At 44.1% G+C, this 22379-nt stretch overlaps 1 protein-coding gene across 1 annotated transcript in view; it reads left to right on the forward strand.

Moving 5' to 3' along the window:
• Positions 1 to 22379, forward strand: part of CDH4 (cadherin 4) — a 1230390-nt gene that overhangs the window by 756229 nt on the left and 451782 nt on the right. The window contains exon 4 of the mRNA XM_084854314.1: positions 12184 to 12360. Coding sequence (XP_084710440.1) covers positions 12184 to 12360 — 177 coding nt within the window. The remainder of the gene's footprint in view (positions 1 to 12183; positions 12361 to 22379) is intronic.

The following is a 22379-nucleotide window of genomic DNA, read 5'->3' on the forward strand; positions in this document are numbered from 1 at the left end:
GGAAAGGGAGGTTCCAACTTCCTTGAAGGAGGTGGTACAGCCTGTTAAAAAAGAAAAGAGTAAAGCCTTCACTTGATCCTTGATTTGAAAAAGTATAGGCCAGTGTCTAACCTTCCCTTCCTAGCCAAGAGAATGAAGTGGGCTGTGTCCAGGAAACTTTAGACTCTCCTATATGAACTGGATTTTCGAGACCCTTTTCAATCTGGCTTTGGAATTAACTGTGTTAGCTGCCGTTGTATACAACCTTTGCTGGAAAAAAGACAAGGGGAGTGTGACCCCATTGAATCCAGCAGCTTCCAGAAGCGTTGCTCTGAAGGTTGGGAGTCAGGGATACTGCTTTGCGCTGGTTCTGCTCCTAGCTCACCGGTAGATTTCACAAGATAGTGCTGAGGAATGCAGGCTCAATTCCCTTGCTGTGGAATCTCGATTTCGTAAGAGCTCCACTGCATTCCCGCTAGTTTCCAGGCTCAGTTGCAACAGGGGGGTCTTTACATTCTTTCCTGCCCAGAAGGATCCAGCAGCCTGCCATGGTGGGTGGAGTAAGTCCAGGTCTGGAATGTTCTTTGCTGAGAGGCTGCAGTGATTTGCTTTACCTCATGGTCAGCAGTTTCTGACACCTAGAAACTATATCAGGAGGAAGGACGATAAAGAAATATTGATCTCCTTCCAGACAGCTGGGTGTTATAGACATGCCATGTTATGGACATACCAAGCAAATTTTTGGGAACCCTACTTTTGATTGTGGTGCTCCCTTTTTAATGATGTATGAGAAATTCATGTTGGTTTGTTTTTGATCAGGTTTTTATCCAGTTCACACCTTCTGGACAAAAGACAGACTTGGACACAATTTGCTGTCGAAGTCCATACATGCCCAAGCTTGCACTATGCTTCCTGGACACACACAAAAATGTGTTTTACGGCATGCGTACATTTGAAAAAGATTCATGAAAAAATGTGTACTTTTGAAAAATGTGCACAAATAAGCTTTAATCAATGGGAGAAGAATGTGTACATTTTACAAATGCACAACATTGATGTGTACATTTGGAAAATATGCATAAACACCCACATGGATTTTCATGAGAAAAGAAAAAAAACGAAACTCGCAATCTGATAGAGACCCAAGTCAGAACGAACATCAAAATGGAATTTGGAGAATTTTGGTGAGCTCAGATTTGCTGATTTGCACATCCCTTGCACATTTCATAGGGATGGATGAAAATCCCTTACCTGGTCCTGCAGCTTGCTTCGCGGTGGGGGGGAGGTGCTCCGTTTCTCCCCCCGAAATTCTTGGCAGGTGGGGAGGCGCCCCGTCCCTCCCTGCCAAAGTTCTGGCTGGGGGGGAGGTGCCCCATCCCTCCCCGCCGAAGTTCTGGCCAGGGGGAGCGCCCCACCTCTCCGGCCGCGAAAGTTCTTCTGCAGGGAAGAAGTAAAAAAAAAAAAAAAGTGATAGGCTACGTAAAGATTAACGTAGCCTATCACGCCTAGATTTTCAAAAAACACCGTGATAGGCTACGTAAATCTTTACGTAGCCTATCACTGCTGACTTTGAAAAAAAAAAAAGCGCGTACGCAAATGGTGGCGCCCATGGGCGCCGCCATTTACGTTCCTTATTTTGGCACAGGTAGTCTATGTAAAGATTTATGTAGACTACGGCGAAAATAAGGGCAACGCTATTTGCGTTGCCCTTATTTTTGCCATAGTCTATGTAAATCTTTACGTAGACTACCCATGCCAACATAAGGAATGCAAATGGCGACGCCCATGGGCGCCGCCATTTGCGTATGCGCTTTTTTTTTTTCAAAGTCAGCCATGATAGGCTACGTAAAGATTTACGTAGCCTATCACAGTGTTTTTTGAAAATCTAGCCATGATAGGCTACGTAAATCTTTACATAGCCTATCACGTTGTTGGGGGGGGGGGTTTACTTGGAAATGGCGGCGGCGGCAGCCAGTCGGAAGACTGGCCGCTGCCACCGCCGCCGAACCGCCGCCAGGACCCGCCATCGCAAGGGACATTCGCACGAGGTAAGTCCCATCCCGGGGGGTAGCAGGGGGGTGGCGGACCGTTTCTCCACCAATTTCAGGGGGCCGAATGCATTGGCATTCGGCCTCCTGGAGATTTGTGGAGAAATTCTCTGACATCCCTAACATTCCAGACCACATTTGGAATACCCTCCTCAGCTAAACTCTCCTGTCACCAACTGTGATGTTTTTATTGCACCTTCTTTAGATGAAGACTGTATTTGCATTGCAGCATCTCGTATAGTTGTTTTTAATTATTGTTTTATAGTGTGGCTAGCTTTTATTGACGTGTTTTATTGACACACATTGCTGTGTGTGTGTTTTTGTTTGCTTTGATTGTATTGTTTGTGGTATTTTTATTCTCTGAATTGAACACTTCCGAGGGAACATATGCTGAAGGGCAGCTAATACATTTACTTGGGGCACAATCCTATGCCTGTTTAGATGGGAAAAAAGTCTCACAACTCCCAGCATTCCCCAGCCAGCATGGCTGGCTGGGGAATGCTGGGAGTGTAGGATGTTTTTTTCTGTCTAAACGAGCATAGGATTGCACCCTAAATAAAAAGGTAAGTCAGAAGTACAAACAGGCAATTGAAATAATAAGACTGGCAGGTAAGGAGACAGTAATCAGGAATAGCATTGTTGTTTTGGCTTTAAAAATCAACAACAATTTTACTGCCTTCCCAGAACAGTTATTATTTGTTCATGTAGCAAGAGCAAGATATTGCCATGCAGAATAGGTAATGTTTCCTTTATGCAGCCGATACCCATAAAATTAATAATCTTTGCCTATTTAAATACCCTATCTCTTAAGCTCAGAATGGTGGCTTATTTTCACCAACGTTTATGTGATTCAGAGAAGGCTCAGTTAAAGCTGGTACACAAAATCTGATACGATATTATGTAAATGGGCTGGTGATATGCTTGGCTGGATAATAATGTCCAGATGTCACTGTAGCCAGGGGCTACAGGTTGGCTGGAAGTGAAGAACTGCCAGCTGGCTGAACTGGTTACTGCTAACTGTAGCGTAAGGTGAAAGCTGGTATTGTTTCACATTCACTGGTTCTGCTTGCAGCCAAATGAGAAGGCTGTGAGCGGCTCTGGAGCCCTTGGATTGCTATTGGAGGTTGTGGCAAATGTTAACTAGATGGTCTTAGTATTTACTTTGGTGACTATGGGATCTTCAGTGCCAGAGCCCATATGCAGAGGTTCATTGAGCTCATGCACCCGTGATGTCAAGACATGTGCTGTATACAGGAAGCAGATGAGCTCTGGAGGCATGGAGCTGGGGAGCCAGGGCTTAGCAGGCAGCCCATAACAGGGACCTGTTCGATTGGATTTGTATTGTGGGCAATGTGTGTCCCTCTAGATATTTTGGCCTACAACTCCTGTCAGCCCTAGACAGCTCACGCATGGCGAGGGATGCTGGAATTAGTAGGACAAAACATCTGGAGGTCCACGAGTTGCCCACCCCATTTGTACTGGGTATTGAGCAAGCAAAAAGGCTCTGGAAGGTTCCCAACGGATCGCTTCCTGGAAGTGTTAAGGCCATGTCAGAATTAGTGATGGCTGAGCTTACCCCAAGTGAAGTCATTATTTACTCAGAAAGTAACAAATCCATCCATATGAGCTTGGACAAGAGTTCTTTAGTACAAAATCTGTATATATTAGTGTTGTGCATGTGCAGTGTCAAGATGCAACTGGGGAGCTGTGGCCAGGAATCACATAGTGTGGCATGAAATTGTATGTCACCACATTGTGTGGCCCCTTTCTGATTGGTTGTTTTTACATCGTCTGCCCGTGTAATGATGTCATCTGATGTTTACTTACTGTTGCTGATCACCAGTATAAAGATGAGCATGCAGAGTCCTCCTCAGAGCCAGAGCTGTGGCAGCGGCGATGATGACAATGGGGGAAGCAGCTACTGAGACTGCTTCAAGTAAGTTGTGGGGCTTACGACAACTTACGACAAGTTAGGTGGCACAACAACTGAAAATTTAGGAGGGAAATTTGCATACTACTTTACTGCACATGCCCCAAAGCTCACAATCAATTCTAAATTTAACAGTGAATTTGTAATATGTCGACCCAGGCTCACTACCAAGGTGAACATTATGAAGGGACAAGTTTTGGCTAATGAGCCAACTAATCACTACTCAGAATTGTGAGGTTAGGCATGCACTTTTGTTTTTAGGATGCAGTGCATTGTGGGATTTACTAGTGTTCATACTGTGGAACAACTGGATTCTGTGGTGTAGGGATCCTTGACGAATTCAATCTTTGAGAATTCTGATATGAACTGACACCATAACTAATGTACAGATCAGAAGTGAGTTATCTATCTGCTTTCACACTTCCTTAATATCCCAATGGAATTCATCGTCACAAATGTATCAAAATACATTTTAAAATGTGCATTTTGAAAGAAAATACGTTTAGAAAACACATATTTTGAGAGGAATCATGTTTAGAAATGTGTTTTTAAATATGTATTTAAATGCAATCTTGTGCAGATTTGTTTAAAAATTGTAAATTGATGCAGAAATAGGGCAGAACAGACAGTTGGGTGAACACATGTAAAAGTGAAGTGATTTGTCTGCTCCTATGTATATGCATGTGCATCGTAGCATATGGTTTGATGTGTTTTGAGCTTCCTAGCTTTGGATGACTGGGAAACAGATATACCAGAATAGTGTTGGATATTAGTATAGTTGGTGAAATTCACAGAGCAGTGTTCAGAATATCCTAGACCTCCAATATTCATATCTGAATTCATCTTTTGAGGAAATTTCAATAGCTAGACCTCAGCTCTTTGCAACTGCCCTCCACTCTCCACTGCAGAATGGAGCGTCTTCTTGGACCAATATTTCTCAGAGATAATTTTCTGATGAATGTTCAAAGCATTTTGGAAAATTCTGCTCCCTCCCAGAGAATATTCTTCAAAATTCCTCCCCTCCTTCCAATTTTGCTCTTGGCAACTAGGGTAGAGAATTTTGGGAGGCCATTTTTGCCTACTGCTAAGAAATATAACCAAGCTCTGCACTGACGCCAGCAACCCAGGCTGCCCACTGGGTCTCCTAGTCATGAAGAGCTATAAAAGACTTCCTGTTTAGGGCAAGACTTTGAAGGAACAACAGTGGTCTTCCTGGCTTAAGTGTATTTCAGTGTGTTCTTCAGGTCTGGCTCTTGACTTTGTTCCTTATCTCTGACCTCTGGCTTGGTCCCTCAGCAATGACTCCCAAGCATTATTCCTGGCTCCTGCTCATAAGAAGAGCCATGTTGGATGAGACCAAAGTCCAGCATTCTGTTTGCACAGTGTCCAACCAGATGCATGCTGCCTCTGATACTGGAGGTGATATATTGCCATCATGTAGCCACTGCTAGCCTTATCCTCCATGAAAAATATGAGGCTCTAAGTCTTCTGACGGTAGCCCTGACAGTAAGCCTTACCCAGGAGTTATTTATTTATTTATTTATTTATTTATTTATTTTTATTGCATTTATACCCCGCCTTTTTTCCTCTTGCAAGGAACAGTTATGGGTCTGCATGGGCATCTTGGAGATCCTCCATGTATATGGTCCAGATCAGGGAGAAGTATCATTCAGTACAGCCCAAGGCTTATCACACTTGCACACTCATTAAGAAAAAGAGTGAACTTGTGTGTGTGTGTGTGTGTGTGTGTGTGTTTTAAAGAACTATTACTACCTTTTCTGCTGTGGCTTTCAAGGCCTGTGGTGGTGTTTTAGATAGAAACCTGAATAGGTTTGGCATTCATCACCCCACCAGTGTTTTGTTCACATAGTTGACTCAACTTTTGAACACCAGAGAATATGTACAACTTGTTGAAACACCGTGGGAGAAATTAATGCTATGAGGACATGTCATCAACAAATGGGAATGAAAGAGCATTCTTGTTGCTGTTTGGGTTGAAGATCATTGGGGGTGGTGACAGCGAGGCTTTGTCGAAAGGGAAGGAAGCGTTTGATTCGTGTCTGATTTTCTAAGTTACTTTCAAACACACAGACACCCTGATCTAGCTAGAGGAAGCAGACCTAGCTGGTTAGGGAATTGTGCACACAAGTGACTGCTATGCACATGATTCTGCTGTCTGATCCACCACTTACAGCTGTGCCCCAGTTAAATTCTCCTGAGTATCATCAAACTGCTGTTTGGGATAAGGAGCAGGAGCTGGATTTCGTGGCTTCTCTCCCTACCAAACTGCTGATAATGTCCATTCAGGATATCTAAGAAGGGCTACAAGCGCATAGCCCCAAGCTGAGGCTAGAATGTAGAAAAACATGCGTTTAAAACAGGGGTAGGCAACCTGGTGCCCTCGAGATGATTTGGATGACAACTCCCATCAGCCCCAGCCAGCATGGCCAATGGCTAAGAATTATGGGAGTTGTAGACTACTACAACTACCCCGCTGTAAATAACAGAAGGATTAGTTTGCATTGGCAATTCATGTGCAGGGCCATGGTTCAGAGTAGAGCAGGGTAAAGGTCTCAAGATCAGTCTTCAAACTCTCCAATTAAAAAGGACCTTGGATAGATCTCATCGAGTTGGGCCAGTTTGCGGATTTTCCTCTTTTTTCATAAATAGCAACTCATGCAAATTGAGGCCACAATTTGTGTAATTTGTGCAAATATTAACTGCAATTTGTGTAAATTTGGGTTTTCATTCATGCAAATTTCAACTGCGATTTGTGCAAGTTGCTTTTTTAAAAAACAACAACGAGCAAAGTTCCTGGATTTCAGGAAAAAGCCTACAGCTCAGCTGATAAATGCAAGCTGAAATGGGGGCACCAGGGAAATCTGGTGAGGCCCCAAATGGCCAGATTTTGCTGTGATAGCACACTGTGGGAAAGGCAAAGGCTCTTTCTATTCCCAAGACCTCAGAGAACTGCTGCCAGTCAGAGCAGACAACACTGGGCTATTGCATTATTATCTGTATCAGGATTTATCTGATTGATTCCATTTTCACTTCCATTATTGAACACCCTCCCCAGGGAGATTAGGCAAGCTTCCTCTTTAGTGTCCTTTAGATGTCTGGTGAAGACTACATTGCTGTGCTGAGATCTTAATAGTTAATGCCACTCTCTGATTTTACTATTAATCCCAGTTTTTTATTGTATTCTATGTTTTTCTAGATTTCCTTCTTTAGCTTTCTGCAGTTTATGGTTTTTTAAATCCTTTTTATTGTATTAATCTGCACATCACCTCAAGAATTCATTGAGTGGAGGGGTGCCCTCCAATATACTAAATAAATAAAACCAACACAAAATCCTTGCTGAGGATTTTATTATTATTATTTGAGAAAGGCACAGTAGACTTTGGTCATCCTGCTAAGTCCTTCCCTCCCCTCCTTTTCCCCCTGGTGCTGTAAATTGGAAGCATGATGAAAAAAGGTGTGATATCACACTTTTTGCTCTTGCCTCTCTGTGTAGTGAGGAGCACCATGCCAAGGCTAGCGGGTACGGGGGAAACCCTTTTGAAAATGACCACGTCGGCCCTTCATCTGCATTGCAGACCATCGACCTCAAAGTCACGTTGATGATCCATTCTAATGTCGAAAAACCTCATTGGTAGTGACAAAGAGTCACGCTCCGCTCACTTGCTATCAAATATTTCCGAAAGAATGAAAAGACCAGGATGGTCTTACTGAGCCACTGCTAATTACTTCAGCTTCCAGAGGGCTTTGGGATTCATGTTAATTCTCGAATCTCTCTCTAGCTCTGATTATTCCCCTGTGTAAACTTGCCAGAGCACAAATTCTTTGACCATCCCTTCATAATTTGTCCCTCACTCTTGCATGCCAGTTATTGAAACTGACCCAAACCTCTGCTCTTGGAAGATCCCCCAACTGGGAATTGCAAGTTCCTTTTGAAAAGAGCTCCATTTCACATAGCAAGCACAGACTGTGGTTAGGTTTCATGGATACATAAAATGTGTGCTGTCCTTCTGAATGCCTTTTTACATTATGGGTACCTCTTATTAATGAGGACAAGAAATGCACATTCAACAGCTGTCATTAAGCATGGGAGCTGGAGAAGCTCAAAATGTAAAGGGAAGGAGCTAAGCAAACATGAGTAAGGGTTTATTAACATGCCGTTAAGATTAAGAAGGTCTCTAATGTCTGTGTTGTAAACCTGGAGAAGCTGTCTTATCTCAGGTGGGACTATTTGTTCATGTAGCCCAGTCTTGTTTATCCTGACTAAGTCTTTCACAAAAACTTCTACCAAGGGGAGGCTGGTGGCTCCAGTTTCTGTGGGGCTGTGAATCCATTCTGGGTTTCAGTCAGAACCAGGCAGAATTCTAAAGGAACTATCCAAGGTGCTGAACCCATTTGGGGATATGGTTCAGCACCTTGGATAGCTCTTTTTGAGTTCTGGCTGATTCTGACTGAAACCCAGAATGGATTCACAGCCCTGCTGAAATTGGAGCCCCCAGCTTCCATTGCTCTTACCTGATCCTTTCCACTGGAGATGTCATGGACTGGACTTGTATGTACTCTACCAAGGAGCTATAGTTATTTCCCTAACAGAAGCTCTGGTGTGATCAGTAACATATTTGGCTTGCACCAGTAAACTCTTTCTTGAAAGTACAGCCACAGCACCCTTGGATGATATTTGACAAATCATATTCCCTTGGATTCGATCCCCATCTGTAATATTGGAACAATAATGATGCCGTTTCTCAGAAGAACATTGGGAGATGATGTCAAGACTGGGCCTGTGGACAGCCATACCTGAATCCAGACCTGGAATATATGTTCTCCAATCCAGGCTTTGTCAACTTAGTCCCTAAAACTCAGGGTCAGCATCAGGAGTGGGCATCACCCCAGCTGACAAGAGCTTCCCGGACTTGCTCCTCTCCTTCATCATTGCAACCTGCTTGTTTCCCTGCCTCTCGCTCTGGCCCAGACAATGGTGGCAGTGAGAAGGAGGAGCAGGTAGGGATGTGTGAATCAGCAAAGTTCAAGCTTGCTGAAGTTCTCTGAATCCCATCTCATTCATTCCAGCTGGAGTCCAAATCAGATTGTGAGCTTCTTTCCCCCACCCTTTTCACATGAAAATCAATGTGTGTTTTCATGAGCATTTTTCCAGATGTACACATCCATTGTCCACATCTTTCAAATGTATGTATTCTTCTCCCATTGATTAAAGCCTATTTGTGCTTTTTTTTGAAAAGTATACATTTTTCATGCACATTTTCCAAAGGTATGCATGCAGTCAAAGACTGTTGTTGCTGTCCACAAATCACATTGCCAGCTCAGAAATGTATGGACTTCAACCGTAGGTGGTGTCCAAATCCGTGTTTGATCTAGAAGGTGCGAAGTAGGTAAATACTGATCAAAAATGAACTGAAATGAACTTCTCACACATCCCTAGGAGCAGTAGATGCCACTGCCTTCTTGCTCAGTGGTTCTCTACTAGGGATGGCATGGGCACCCAATTCCATGTGGGACTCCGTGGAACCCCCCCTGCCCATACCCCCGAGCCCCGCTTAGCGAGCCCTTGCTCTCCCCTGTGCTCAGCAAGCGACCCACACTCACCCTGGTGGCCTCATCAAACTCCACAGTCGCCATGTTTTGAAAAATAAAATGGCAATCACAGAAATGTGCATATTTGCATATGTGCAGAAGTGTGCGTTTTTGCGGAACTGCGCATTTCCATGCATATGTAAGTATGCACATTTTTGCAAACGCCATTTTAATTTTCAAAACATGGCAAACACGGAGCTCGATGAGGCCACCGGGATGAGTGCAGGCTGTTCACCAAGCGCAAGACGGTCTCAAGTGCAGTCTGAGGACCAGCGAGCAGGGGCTGGGCGGGCACCCAGAGAACCTAGACGGGGGTGAGTTTGCACATCCCTACTCTCTACCTATCAAGCAATGGAGGGAGAGCATTGAAGCTGTCTTGCCTAAGAAACCTGAAGCTGGAACCACTAGATCTGGAATCTTGAACTTGAAGCTTGAGCCCAGAGCCAGGACTTGGAGCCAAAACAGACATTATTGTAAATGTGTGTCTACCAGCCACGTCTTTGTTTCATATTTACTCTAGAGTAGGCACAGTGCCCCTGATCAGGATCCTAGTATGGGGAGTCCCCACAGGTTCATCCATCCATGCCCAGGACTTCAGTGCTTAGCTCTTAAAGTCTGGATTTGAATCTACCATATTCACCCACCTTGTTCGTGCTGAATAAGGGTTGCCACACTTTTTCTTTTCTTTTTTCTGACAGAATTCTAATCTTTAACAGCTATATGGCAGGCAGGTACATCATGGGCCTCTCCATTCTGTTCCTATTGGATTTGGCTGGGGCAGATGGGTAAATATTTTGTTTCAGTTTGGTTTTGATAAGTGTTTACCAAAATTTGCAAATTTCTTCATATATGGGATGGGAAGAACATGAGATTTTAAAAATCTGAATGTGGGACAAAGGGAAATCGACAGATTCATCCATCCCTAGCCATTGTACACATAGTACCAAGCGCCTCACTGGGCTGAGCACCAGTTTCAAATCATGATGTTCCTAGTTCAAAGCTGGGATCCACAGATAAATGGTGACATCATGTATCAGCCATCACTTGGAGGGATCCATGTGGAACTGAACAGAGTGTGATGAAGACCCATTTTGGACTATGGAGGTATGAGAACTTCATTGCAGTTTGTTTTAGAGCAGAATTTACCCAGTTTGCATCTCCCAAACTGAAACATGGACTCAAATACAATCTGTGGTCAAAGTCCGTATATTTCTGACCTTGCAACATGATTTATGGACCAAAGAGAAAGGTGTTTGAAAATGGGTACATTTGAAAACTACACATGAAAAAAAATGAGTGCTTTTGAAAAATTTGCACAAACACCTAATCCATGTGAGGAAAATGTGTAGTTCTTGGTGGGCATTGAAATCCACACCAACCCCCCCCCCCCCAGCTTACGATCTGATATATAGGCATGAGTGTCAGGGTGGACACTGAGCCCATAGAATCCCCAAGTAGTTCTGATTCTGAGGAAGAGCAGTCACTTCTGGGAGAGGAGCACGCTCCTCTTTCCCAGGGCCCACAGCTGATGGAGATTCCTCCCACCAGCATTCCTAGAGTAGATAGCAGTCCATGCAGTGACCGAGTGTGGATAGCAGACTTGGTGGACGCGCGATGCCGACACAGAGAGCGGCGCCAAATGGAGGGCGCGGAAAGGAGGCGTAGTGCCGGTTGGTGCGCAAACAACAGCTGTGCCCAGAGGATCCAAGGGAAAAGGGGAGGGACTCTCCCTAGTCCTTAAGTTCAGGGGTCTGCCAGTAATTCCCTTTCAAATGGGGAACAACTGTTCCAACTTAGGGCATAGGTACTCTGCTGCTCAGATCTAGTTGCTACCTGTAGAGTTGTTAAGTTGTAAAAGAAGAATAAAACTTGGAAAGGAATCCCTTTGTCTGTGTCTGGACTTGGCTACTGGATTAGACTGAGAGTGGCCTCCAAGGAGCCCCTGACAGCAAGTTGGAATGAGCTTTGAGGTAGAATTTGAAGAACCTCAATAAGCTTGGGTTTTGCTGATTCACACATCCCTGTTTTGGACCGTCCTTTCTGTGTTATGTCTGTCACATGATGGGCCACTTCAGACACCCTTCAGCCCCCCATGAATCCCTTTCCATTACAGCTGCAAATAAGTCAGTGGTTCTTTAAAATTCCAGGCTAGTGGGGAGCTTAATGCTGCGTAATGGACCTAGACCTACCACTGGCAATGCCGGGCTTGTTTCATTTTGTTCCTGCGATTGATTATATTTATTTGAAATCTGCAGATTTTATCCTCTGAGGGGCTGATAAAGCTTCCTGCAGTTGGTATAATGAAGACAATCCATCGTGGAGGAAGGCTTGATTGTCTAATGACAGCTCCATGCGTTGGTAAAAATGAAGCTGTGGCTAAGACGTCAATAAAAGTGCTGTGTGCTTTTATAATGCAGAAATGTTTGCTTCATTGTAATAACAATCATATTGTCCTATGCAGCTATTTCTCAACCCAAACGAGGTTCAACTTCCTGGCGAGTTATTTTTCGTACATGCGTTGGAGAGAAAAATAACTAGACTGTGTTGGGGTTTTGGTTTTTTTAAAGAAACTAAGCAAAAATAAAATAATGATTTCCCCCCCCCCTTCCAACTCAGCAGAAAGGAAAGAAGAACATGTCGGCAGACCTCGTACAGCAGCCCAGTGACACTCTGATGCCCTGGCGCCATCACCAGAACTCTCATGGGCTCAGGCGGCAGAAGCGTGACTGGGTTATCCCACCAATCAATGTGCCAGAAAATTCAAGAGGACCCTTCCCACAGCAGCTGGTTCGGGTGAGTGAAATGGCTGAATAATTTATACCCATGATTGATCGCCGGTCAGATGCTGTACTGTGCACTTTACAAAGTTTGTTGATGAGTCGCCTTCAGAGGGAAAGCTTGTTTCTCCAAATCTGAATCAAGAGAAAAGGAAAGGAAAGGTTCCTCCTGTGCAAGCACCAGGTCATTACTGACCCCTCGAGGGATGCCGCTTTCACTGACATTTTCATGGCAGACTATAGTGGGGTGGTTTGCCATTGCCTTCCCCAGTCGAGACTACCTTTCCCCCAGCAAGCTGGGTACTCATTTTACCGACCTCAGAAGGTTGGTTCTATTTTAGGGATGAAGAATTTGTAATTCCAAGTCATATTGTCAGAGATGTGTAGGTCTGAAAGCACAATGATACTTTTACTTTATTTTGTATGCCACTTTTCCACATATATGTGACCAAAGCTATATAATAAGAGGAATACACATCAAAGCATTGCTACAATAACAATATGTAAAATTCACTTTCAGCGACCAATGAATAACCCAGAGAAGCCATAGCCACTCATCTGAGCTTCTGCATCCCTGATCCAAGGTGTGGAGGCTAGTAGTTACATTGGGGTGGGGGGATATTCTGCACATGCTTACAGGCACCATTGCCTCCTGCCTCTTCATCCCCCTGCCTCATTATTTTTATCTCTTTCTTTATACAGCATGATCTGAGTGCATGGTGTTTTCAGGGTTAGGTGAGAAATTTGTTGGCTTTGCATTTTAATGCAAGCTTCCAAAATTTGCACTCCCCAAAATATTTGCACATTTCAGAATTTCTTGATGCACTTCACAAAATAATAAAGAAGTGGACAAAGAATATGTGGAATAGGAAAAAGTGTGCACAAATGCATATATTAGGGGAAAGTGCCCAGAAAAATGTCTATATTGGGGAAAATCAATTGGAGAAAAATATGCATATTTGGAAAAGTGTGTACAAAAATATGTATGAATTTTTATTCGGAGATTTTAGGAACAAAATTGCAAACTAATGCAGAAATGCGACGGAATGCATGTAATGTTGGAAAAATGAGAAATTGAACTTGATAAATTTGTTTATCCCTAGATGGTTTGTAGCATATCAGAGAACAGGTCTTTGACACAAGGAGTTTACAGTCTAAAATTGGACACAGGGGAAACAACAGAGGAAGGGAAGTGGAGGCAATATGTAGAGGCAGCAATAAAAGAAGAAATATGTGGTTGTTTCAGTTGCATGTTCTTGGGCTTAGTTACAAACTGAGTTACAGTAGCTCATAGCTACAGCTACATCATTATTTTATTAGCCAGGAGGAGCAAGCCTTACATCCTTGCCCTTCCTGGCTAATAAAAGCTAGCTGAGGGGATATGACTGGGTGGGTCCAGGGTTTGGTGAATGCTTCTCTATGAGAAGGGATGGTTCCTGCTGTCCTTAAGGAGGCAGTAGTGAGATCACTCCTGAAGAAGACCAGCCTGGACCCAATGGTTTTAGACAACTACGACCCAGTAGCAAATACCCCTTTCTTAGGGAAGGTACTGGAGAGGGTCATGGCAGAACAACTGCAGGGACTCTTGGATGATACTGACTATCTAGACCCATTAAAGACCATATTTCGACCTGGTTACGGGACTGAATCAGCCTTGGTCACCCTAATGGATGACCTTTATCGAGAGAGGGACCGGGGGGTGCAACCCTGCTAATTCTGCTCCATCTCTCATCCACGTTTGATACCATTGGATATGGTATCCTCCTGGATAGACTCTGTGGGATGGGCATAGAAGGCACTGTGTAACAGTGGTTGTGGTATTACCTGTGGGGTTGATTTCAGAGAGTAACATTGGGTGATGATTCCTCAGCCCCTTGGCAATTGAGCTATGGGATTCCACAGGGTACCATCCTGTCCCCAGTGTTATTCAGCATCTACATGAAGCCACTGGGAGTGGACATTAGGGGACTTGGAGCCAAGTGCCATCAGTATGCTGATGACACACAGCTCTATCTCCCTATGACATGACATCTGAATCAGGTCAGGCTGTGCAAGTTCTGGATCAGTGCCTAGATGCAGTAATAGGCTGGATGAAGGCCAAAACACTGAAGCTGAATCCCGGCAAGATGGAAGCCCTGTGGATGAGTGGTTCCCGGGTCTAGGAGAAAGGCCCATTGCCTGTTCTGGATGGGGTTGCACCCCCTCTGTAAGATCAGATGCATAGTCTGAGGGTACTCCTAGATCCATCACTGTTGCTGGAGACCCAAGTGACCATGGCAGCTCGGAGTGCCTTTTACCAGCTTCAGCTGGTTCACCAGCTACAGCCTTTCCTGGACAGGAATAGCTTGGCCACAGTGGTACAGGTACTAGTAACCTCAAGACTGGATTACTGCGATGTGGGGCCGCCCTTAAGGCTCCTCTAGAAGCTGTAGCTAGTGCAGAACGCAGCAGCTCGGCTGTTGTCGGGAGCTGCCCCGTTTCAGCATGCAACTCCTTTGCTGAGGGAACTGCACTGGCTGCCTATTTGCTACTGGGCCAGGTTTAAGGTTTTGGTAGTAGTGTACAAAGCCCTAAATAACTCGGGACCAGGATACCTGGGTGAGCGCCTTCTCCCTTACCAAACTGCCCAGTCACTGAGGTCATCAGAGGGCATGTTCCTGGTGGTTCCACACCGAGTCCACCCGAAGAAGAGCCTTCAGTGTGGTGTCATCTGTCCTATGGAACTCCCTGCCTCTGGAGGTCAGGCGGGCACCAAGACTGGGTTGTTTTCAGCACCTTCTGAAAACAGCTCTTTCCCAGGAAGCCTTCCTTGGTTAACCAGCCTTGATTTTATTGCCACCCTTCTCTGTGTGCGTGCTTGCATGTATTTGAGAATAATTTTAATATCACGTTTCATTCTTTTTTATCTTTTGTTCATTTTATCTCTTGTTGTTCACCGCTACAGAATCTGTTTAAATGTGGAATGGTATACAAATGTTGTAAAGAAAGAACTATTTATTTATTTATTTATTTATTATTAGTGATACTTCTATACCACTTACTATAATAAAATCCCTAAGCAGACTGTAGCTTGTAGCTCAAGCTGAAAGAGATCCCCCACTCCTGCAGTAGCGCATGGGAGCTAGATGGTTGTGCATAATGCTCCACAGAAAAGGTAAATTTTGAGGAGGAATCTGAATGACGCAAGAGAGATGGCATCTTTCAGGTGTTCTGGGAGGCAGTTCTGAGGGAGAAAGGCGGGAGGAGTCCTTTGAAGGAGCAGGAGACTTTTAGCAGGCTGAGGGTGCTGGAGCTGGAGGAGCAAAGATCATGGGCAGAAATATTTCAGGATATAAACATAGAGAGGTAAGGGGGACGAAACCATGAATGATTTTGTAGGCAAGGAGTCCTGTGCATATGAAGGGCCCTGGATCAAGGCTAGGGATGTTGTGGGAGTGTGTTTGGGGGTGGGGGTGGAGTTCAACGAACTCCCCCTCCCTCTTGGACCCCACTCACCAAACTGTGGACCCACTCACCAAGCACCCTGTGGCTCGGCAAGCACCCAGCAGCTGCCTTTCCTCCGTAGTGAGCCATCGTTGTGTGCGCTTCTGGGTAGGTAATGTTGCATACTTGGCAGCCATAAAGGGGCCATCTATGCAACATTACAGGGATGAATGCTCCAACATGCAGCCCCACAGCTTTGTCAGGCGCTTGCCGGGCTGCACTGAAGCGTGTGCGGTGCTATGATTAGGAATGGTTGGCAGCAGCAGCTCAGTGAGTACTCAACAAAGCTGGGTGCGTGTGAGTCCATCCATCCCTAATCATGGCCATGTAAGGCACTGGGGACTCCTTCATTAATTTTTCTAGTCCCCTTTTAAAAGCCACCTAGGTTAATAGCAATTCGATGTAGCCTCAAATTCCATAAATAATGTGTTGTGTGAAGAAGTACTTTCAATGAGTAGGAGGTTGGAGTCAATTAACTCAAATGCCCCTTCCAACTGTATGAGGAGAGGGATGAATGATTTGGGCAACAGAGTGCTAGACAGATGTGAAGGGACCAAGGTGAGACAATGAAGACCAGAGGCTGGTCTTTGGTCTGTCCTTCCCAAAGCCTTTTGTCTACTCTTTCCCTTTTCGTTCTGCCTCATTGCCTGTTGATCCCCCATTTCATAGTGCCTTAAGTTAATAGGAGAGGCAAGTACAAGTAACCAGCCACTTTCCACCCTTTCCCATAACAAGACTCAGGCAGTCCTTTTTGTCTGGTCCTTCCATCTGAGTAAATCTTCCACTAGCTGCACATTACCTGTGCCAGTTGTCAAAAATCTGTGACTGGCCATAACTGCCTTCAAGAAGTTAGAATGTTTGAGATCATTCCATGACATCACCATAGGCAATGGCACACTTGGAAATGACAGCCTACAGGCAGATAGCTTTCACTATTAACCCAAAACATTTACAAAAGATGACATAGGAAAGTTTGGATGACACAGAGTATATATGGATATGTTTACTGTCAATAGCTATAGCACAACATAAACCCGCACTGCATTTGTCACATCTGCCGAGCTTTCCATTTTGGAAGCAAAAACAAATATTTTGTAAAACAAGTAAAGGAAGAAGAAAACAGACATTTTGTCAAGTTGTCCTCTGGAAGAAAATTGCAACATAATTGCAAGAAATTTTAGAAAATAATTGGACAAAATGAGGCTGCATAATTTGCATACCTTGTCAGGAAACAATGCTTCACGAGTCCTTTCCTGGATTAAAATGAATGCTGTCATTACCTGCTCCATACTGATTAGCCGTTGCCTCACGAAGCACATGACACTCGGAAGTGTGGCTTGTTCCATCCCTCCAAGGTATGAGCAGCCTTGATAACATAAATTACATCTGAAAATTTACATGCTCAACTCGCTGTGTTTCCAGGACGATACTAGGGGTGCACGAAAGTCACTTACCTGGTCTCGCAGCTTTTCGCGGTGGGGGGGAGGTGCTTCGCTGCTCTCCCCCGAAGTTCAGGCCGGGGGGGGAGGCTTCCCGCCTCACCCGGCCGAAATTCAGGCCGGGGAGGAGGCGCCTCACCTCGCCCGGCCGCGAAATAAAAAGTTAAAAGAAAAAAACGCCCCCATGATAGGCTACGTGACGATTAACGTAGCCTATCATGGCTAGATCTGCAAAGTCAGCTGTGATAGGCTACGTAAATCGTCACGTAGCCTATCACGGGTGACTTTAAAAAAAAAAAGTGCGTACGCAAATGGCAGCCCCCATAGGGAGCCGCCATTCGCGTTCCTTATTTGGTCGCTGTAGTCTATGTAAATCTTTACGTAGACTACGGCGAAAATAAGGGCAACGCAAATAGCGTTGCCCTTATTTTCGCCGTAGTCTACGTAATCTTTACGTAGACTACAGCAACCAAATAAGGAACGTGAATGACGGCTCCCTATGGGGGCCGCCATTAGCCGTACACGCTTTTTTTTTTTTTTAAGTATTTTATTTTATCATTTCAAATATTTGTGCTGTATTTAATATTTTTAACTGTGTTTTAAAATGGTATTTTAGTTTTTAACTGGTTGTAATCTGCCTAGACAACATTAGTTATTGGGCGGTTTAGAAATGTACTAAATGAATAAATAAAACACCCACAACAGCCTCTGTAGCCCCCTGAAAATGCTGCAGCAGCCCTTCCCACCCTGCCACCCTCCATATGTTTTAGTCTACAATTAGAGCAGGGCATGGCTTGGCTTTGTTAAGGAATCATGTTTGTTATTTTATTTTTTTACAAAAATCTAAAGCATCCCCAAGAGGCTGCAATCAGTAATGGAGAACAAAAGGGGTGGTGGGGTTGCTTCATCCTTTTGTTCCTATCATTTCTCCATCTGGAATCAGCACACACAGCTATTTCCCCACCCCCTGGAGAAAAAGATACAGGAATTCATCTTTTCCCCACAGGGAGAAAAATAGCTGGATGGATGATTTTGAGCAGAAAAATGGCAGGAAGAGAAAGGATTAAGCAGTCCCAGTGTAATCATCCCACTACTCTCAAATGCAGCTTTCCCTGCCTGCTTTTCATTAAATATATATATATATATACCCAAGGAAAAAAGATCTTGAACTGCCCATTATCAAGTGTACTGTGGTCAATAAAGTGCCAATCTCTCTTTAATGTACCAGTCAGGACAAAATAATATGCCTTCAGAGACACATACACCACTCTGCATTTGTTTTTCCATCCACCTGTCACCCCTGGGTGTCCTGTTGTCAGAGAAACATGGGTGCGCAGTTCTGATCTGATTTCAGATATTCTTGCTAGTCAAGCATCAGAAGGCTTGGCGCATCTCTTCACCGTCCAGGGCAGGGATGGTGCTTGAATCTGTGTGGCTGAGAAGGAGCAGAATTGTCCTTCATTTATGTATTCACTCTGTTTTTAGGGTATTATGGGATTAAATCTTTGTGTGTGTGTACACGTGCGCTACTTAGTTTCAGCCAAAATGTTAATAGTTTAGAAGTCAAAGATTTAGTTAGAATGTAGAGGTCAGGAAGTTTTTTTTTCAAGAAGCAGGAAATTCTAAAGTTCAACAGAAGGTCAGAGGAAGAGTGGCGGGCAGGCAGGGGATTCTGTTTTTTTGTGTTTTTTTAACCTCAGGAACCTTAGTTCGCAGAAATGAACAAGAAACTACTCTCCTAATTGGGTGGAGCTGGGGAGAGAAATAATCATTTAGAAGATATGAGCCAAGACATGGAGGTGAAGAGAAGATGAGAGAGAGAGAGAGAGAGAGAGAGAGAAAGAAAGAGACAGAGAGAGAGAGAGAGAGAGAGAGAGAGAGAGGAAGAAACCTAGAAGAAAGGAAGAGTCACAGCTTCTGGATCTGGAGAATGGATTGAGAGAGATGGATTAAGGGCACAATCCTATGCATGTTTAGACAGAGGAAAGGCCTACAACTCCCAGCATTCCCTAGCCAAGGCTGGCTGGGGAATGCTGGGAGTTGTAGGCCTTTTCTCTGTCTAAACATGCATGGGATTGAGCCCTAAGTATAGTACGATATTGCTTGTATAAGGGACATGGATAAAATAGGGACATGTTCTAATGAGCTTAGCTGGATGTGTTTATCCCTGGTTGTTTAGTTACCTTGCTCATATAGTTGTTTGTATGTGTTGTGTATGTATCTATTCAGATTTTAAAACTTTTTCATATTAACATTTCTCTTCAGTAAACTTTTAAATTTGTTGTTTGAAACTTGGTGGTCTGTTTTCTCTTTGGGTTACCCAGCTCACATCTAATAGGCAACCCCCATACTACCTAACCCACTTAGGGATTGTATTATATTTAGTGGCATATAAATATCATAAATAAATAATAATACATAGACTAGATATCTGAGACCCAGAGAGTTTTAAAGCTGGTTTAGTGGAGGCAGCCAGAGAGAGAGAGAGAGAGAAAAAATTTCCTCCTGGTGACAATGGAAAAGGACACAGGAAGGGAAGAACAAAAAGGACGGGGGGCACACTATGTTGCTTGTTTTTCTGTGCAGTCACAAGGATGTGACTGCATGGGATTGCCCATTTCAGTGGCATGGAGTGGAAGTGAAACCATCAGTAGCATAGGTGTAGCATCTCCAAAGTTTTGATGAGTTTTCCAAATATGCAGTAGTTTCATTAAAAAAAAAAATATCTATACCTCACATCTTGAACAGGACCATGTTTCACAGCACCTTACAGGGAAAATAAAAATTACCAAGTAGTTCCTGCCTCATACCTGCCTTTTGAAGTAATGAAAATCTCTCTGAGCTTCTGTTTTTCATGCAGCGTGGGGCGGAAGAGAAGTTGCACCTGTTATGACCATCAGGATTCCAATGCATAAAGACAACAAACAACTCCCACCCCACCCTGCTGCCACACACACGCACACACACACACACGCCATTTGAAAGTGTATGTGAATGTGTCCTTCTCTCTGCAGCTGGCCAGATCCTGTTTCCATTTTTTTAATAGGTCAAACTCATTTGAAATTCATGGGCAAATCTTTTTTGGCTTCCTCCTCCTCATCTGGCTTTCTATTGTGAATACAGAAAGTTCCATTTTATGGGAAGTTGATTAGCTGCTTGTCAGTATTTTTAGCAAGGCTGCGCCTGAATGAAGTTTCAATCCTTGCCAAGGTGAATAAAGCTGGATAGGACCCGTAGACGCTTGAAGTACAACCCCTTTTCCCGTTCTGCTGGGTTGAGCTGTAATTCTCTGTTCATTAAAGCATTTCATTCTTGGGAAAATATGGTAAATGAAACAAGCAGTGCCATGTTATTCTTGCAAATGTATTCAGCCCTCTCTGTCAATTGCAATCTCTCTTCATTCCATGAATTTGCTTGTAAGCCTTACCTAATATGCCAGCTTGATTAGCCAGTATTCTAAGTATGCCATAGAGAAGAGACTAAAATCCTTTTCAGAAGTTATCATCAGCCTAAATAAACACACACGATGAGGGAGTGGCACTGAGGCATGAGGGCTCCTTCTCTGACTTTCTCTCATTCATTAGAACACGGATACAGAGCCTTCTCAGGGGCTCAATAGGCATGTTTTGTTTGTTTGTACCCTGCCTTTCTACCAAAAAATGGCACTCAAGGCAGCTTACCAAAACAATTAAAATTGAACAAAACAATATTTTAAAATACAATAAAAGCATAACAGTTACATTAAAAAAAATTACTTATGTTCTAATAAATGCATGTAGGTCAAGAGAGGACTTGCCACTCAGTGCTATCCCCCTGCCACCTATGCAGTTATTTAGCTCAGCCATCCTCAACCTGGTGCCCACCAGATGTTTTGGACTTCAACATCCATCAGGCCTAACTAGCAAGCCAATGGTCAGAAATGCTGGGAACTGTAGTCCAAAACACTTGAGAGCCTTGAGAAAAGAAGACTGAGGGGAGATAGGATAGCGCTCTTCAAGTAACTGAAACATTGTCACAGAGCGGAAGGCCAAGATCTCTTCTTGATCATCCCAGTGAGCAGGACACAGAATAATGGTCTCAAGTTACAGGAAGCCAGATTCCAGCTGAACATCAGGGGAAACCTCCTGACTGTTAGAGCAGTACAACAATGGAACCAATGACCTAGAGAGGTGGGGGGCTCTCCCACAATGAAGCATTCAAGATGAGGCTCAATAGCCACCTGTCAGGGATGCTGTGACTTGGATTCCTGCATTGAGCAGGGGGTTGGACTCGATGGTCTTATAGGCCTCTTCCAACCCTACTATTCTATGATTCTGTGAAACACCTGGAGGGAACCATGCTGGGGAAGGCTAATTTATCTCCATAATAAAGTCTGCAAAAGGCATGCACCAAAATGGGGGATTTAGTTGTGCTTAAGTTTTCTATGACTGTATTCCACATTGCATTGCTGTGTACCAGAGCCTAGGATACGGACATGGACCCAATCCAGAGTACATTTTCTTGATAGTTAGAGGACACATGGGAAATTTAATCAAATACTCCTCATTGTTTGTAGAGTGTATTAGCTGGGAGGACTGTTTCATTCATCCAACCATAGTGAATACTATTTGCTCAATGCTGTTAAATTCCATACAAATCACTCAGCAAGGTAAGTCTCCAATAGATTTTTTTTCAAATCCCATAGCTGTAATTCAAAAGTGCAAACTCCAATGCTAATTTCCACCCCTCATTTCAAATGACATCAGGGAGAGCAAACCTGCAGTCCTTGGAGAGTATTCCAGAGACCATAAGATTCTTCAGAGTCCCCCTCTTTGAGGCTGTACACACTGCTACAACCTTGGAAGGGGGATTCCAGTATCCAATCCCTCCCACCACCCCCTTGCAGCTGCTGTGGAAAGAACTGTGGTGTCAGCATCACAAGGCAGCAAACAGTAGCCTCAGAGGGCCCAAAAGGAGGTGCTGTGTGGGCAGGGAGGGGAGGAGAGTGGAGAGGCCAGAATATGAGAAAGCCTATGGCCTCTTCGGCCTCACCCCTTCCACCACACCTCCACTAGATGGGTTAATAAAAAACAAAGCAAAGGAAGACAGAGAGGCAAAAATCACCTCCCTCCAG

Source organism: Heloderma suspectum, chromosome 4 (assembly GCF_057233095.1).
Source record: "Heloderma suspectum isolate Gila_16-S chromosome 4, 16-S_ref, whole genome shotgun sequence".
Lineage (NCBI taxonomy): Eukaryota > Metazoa > Chordata > Lepidosauria > Squamata > Helodermatidae > Heloderma > Heloderma suspectum.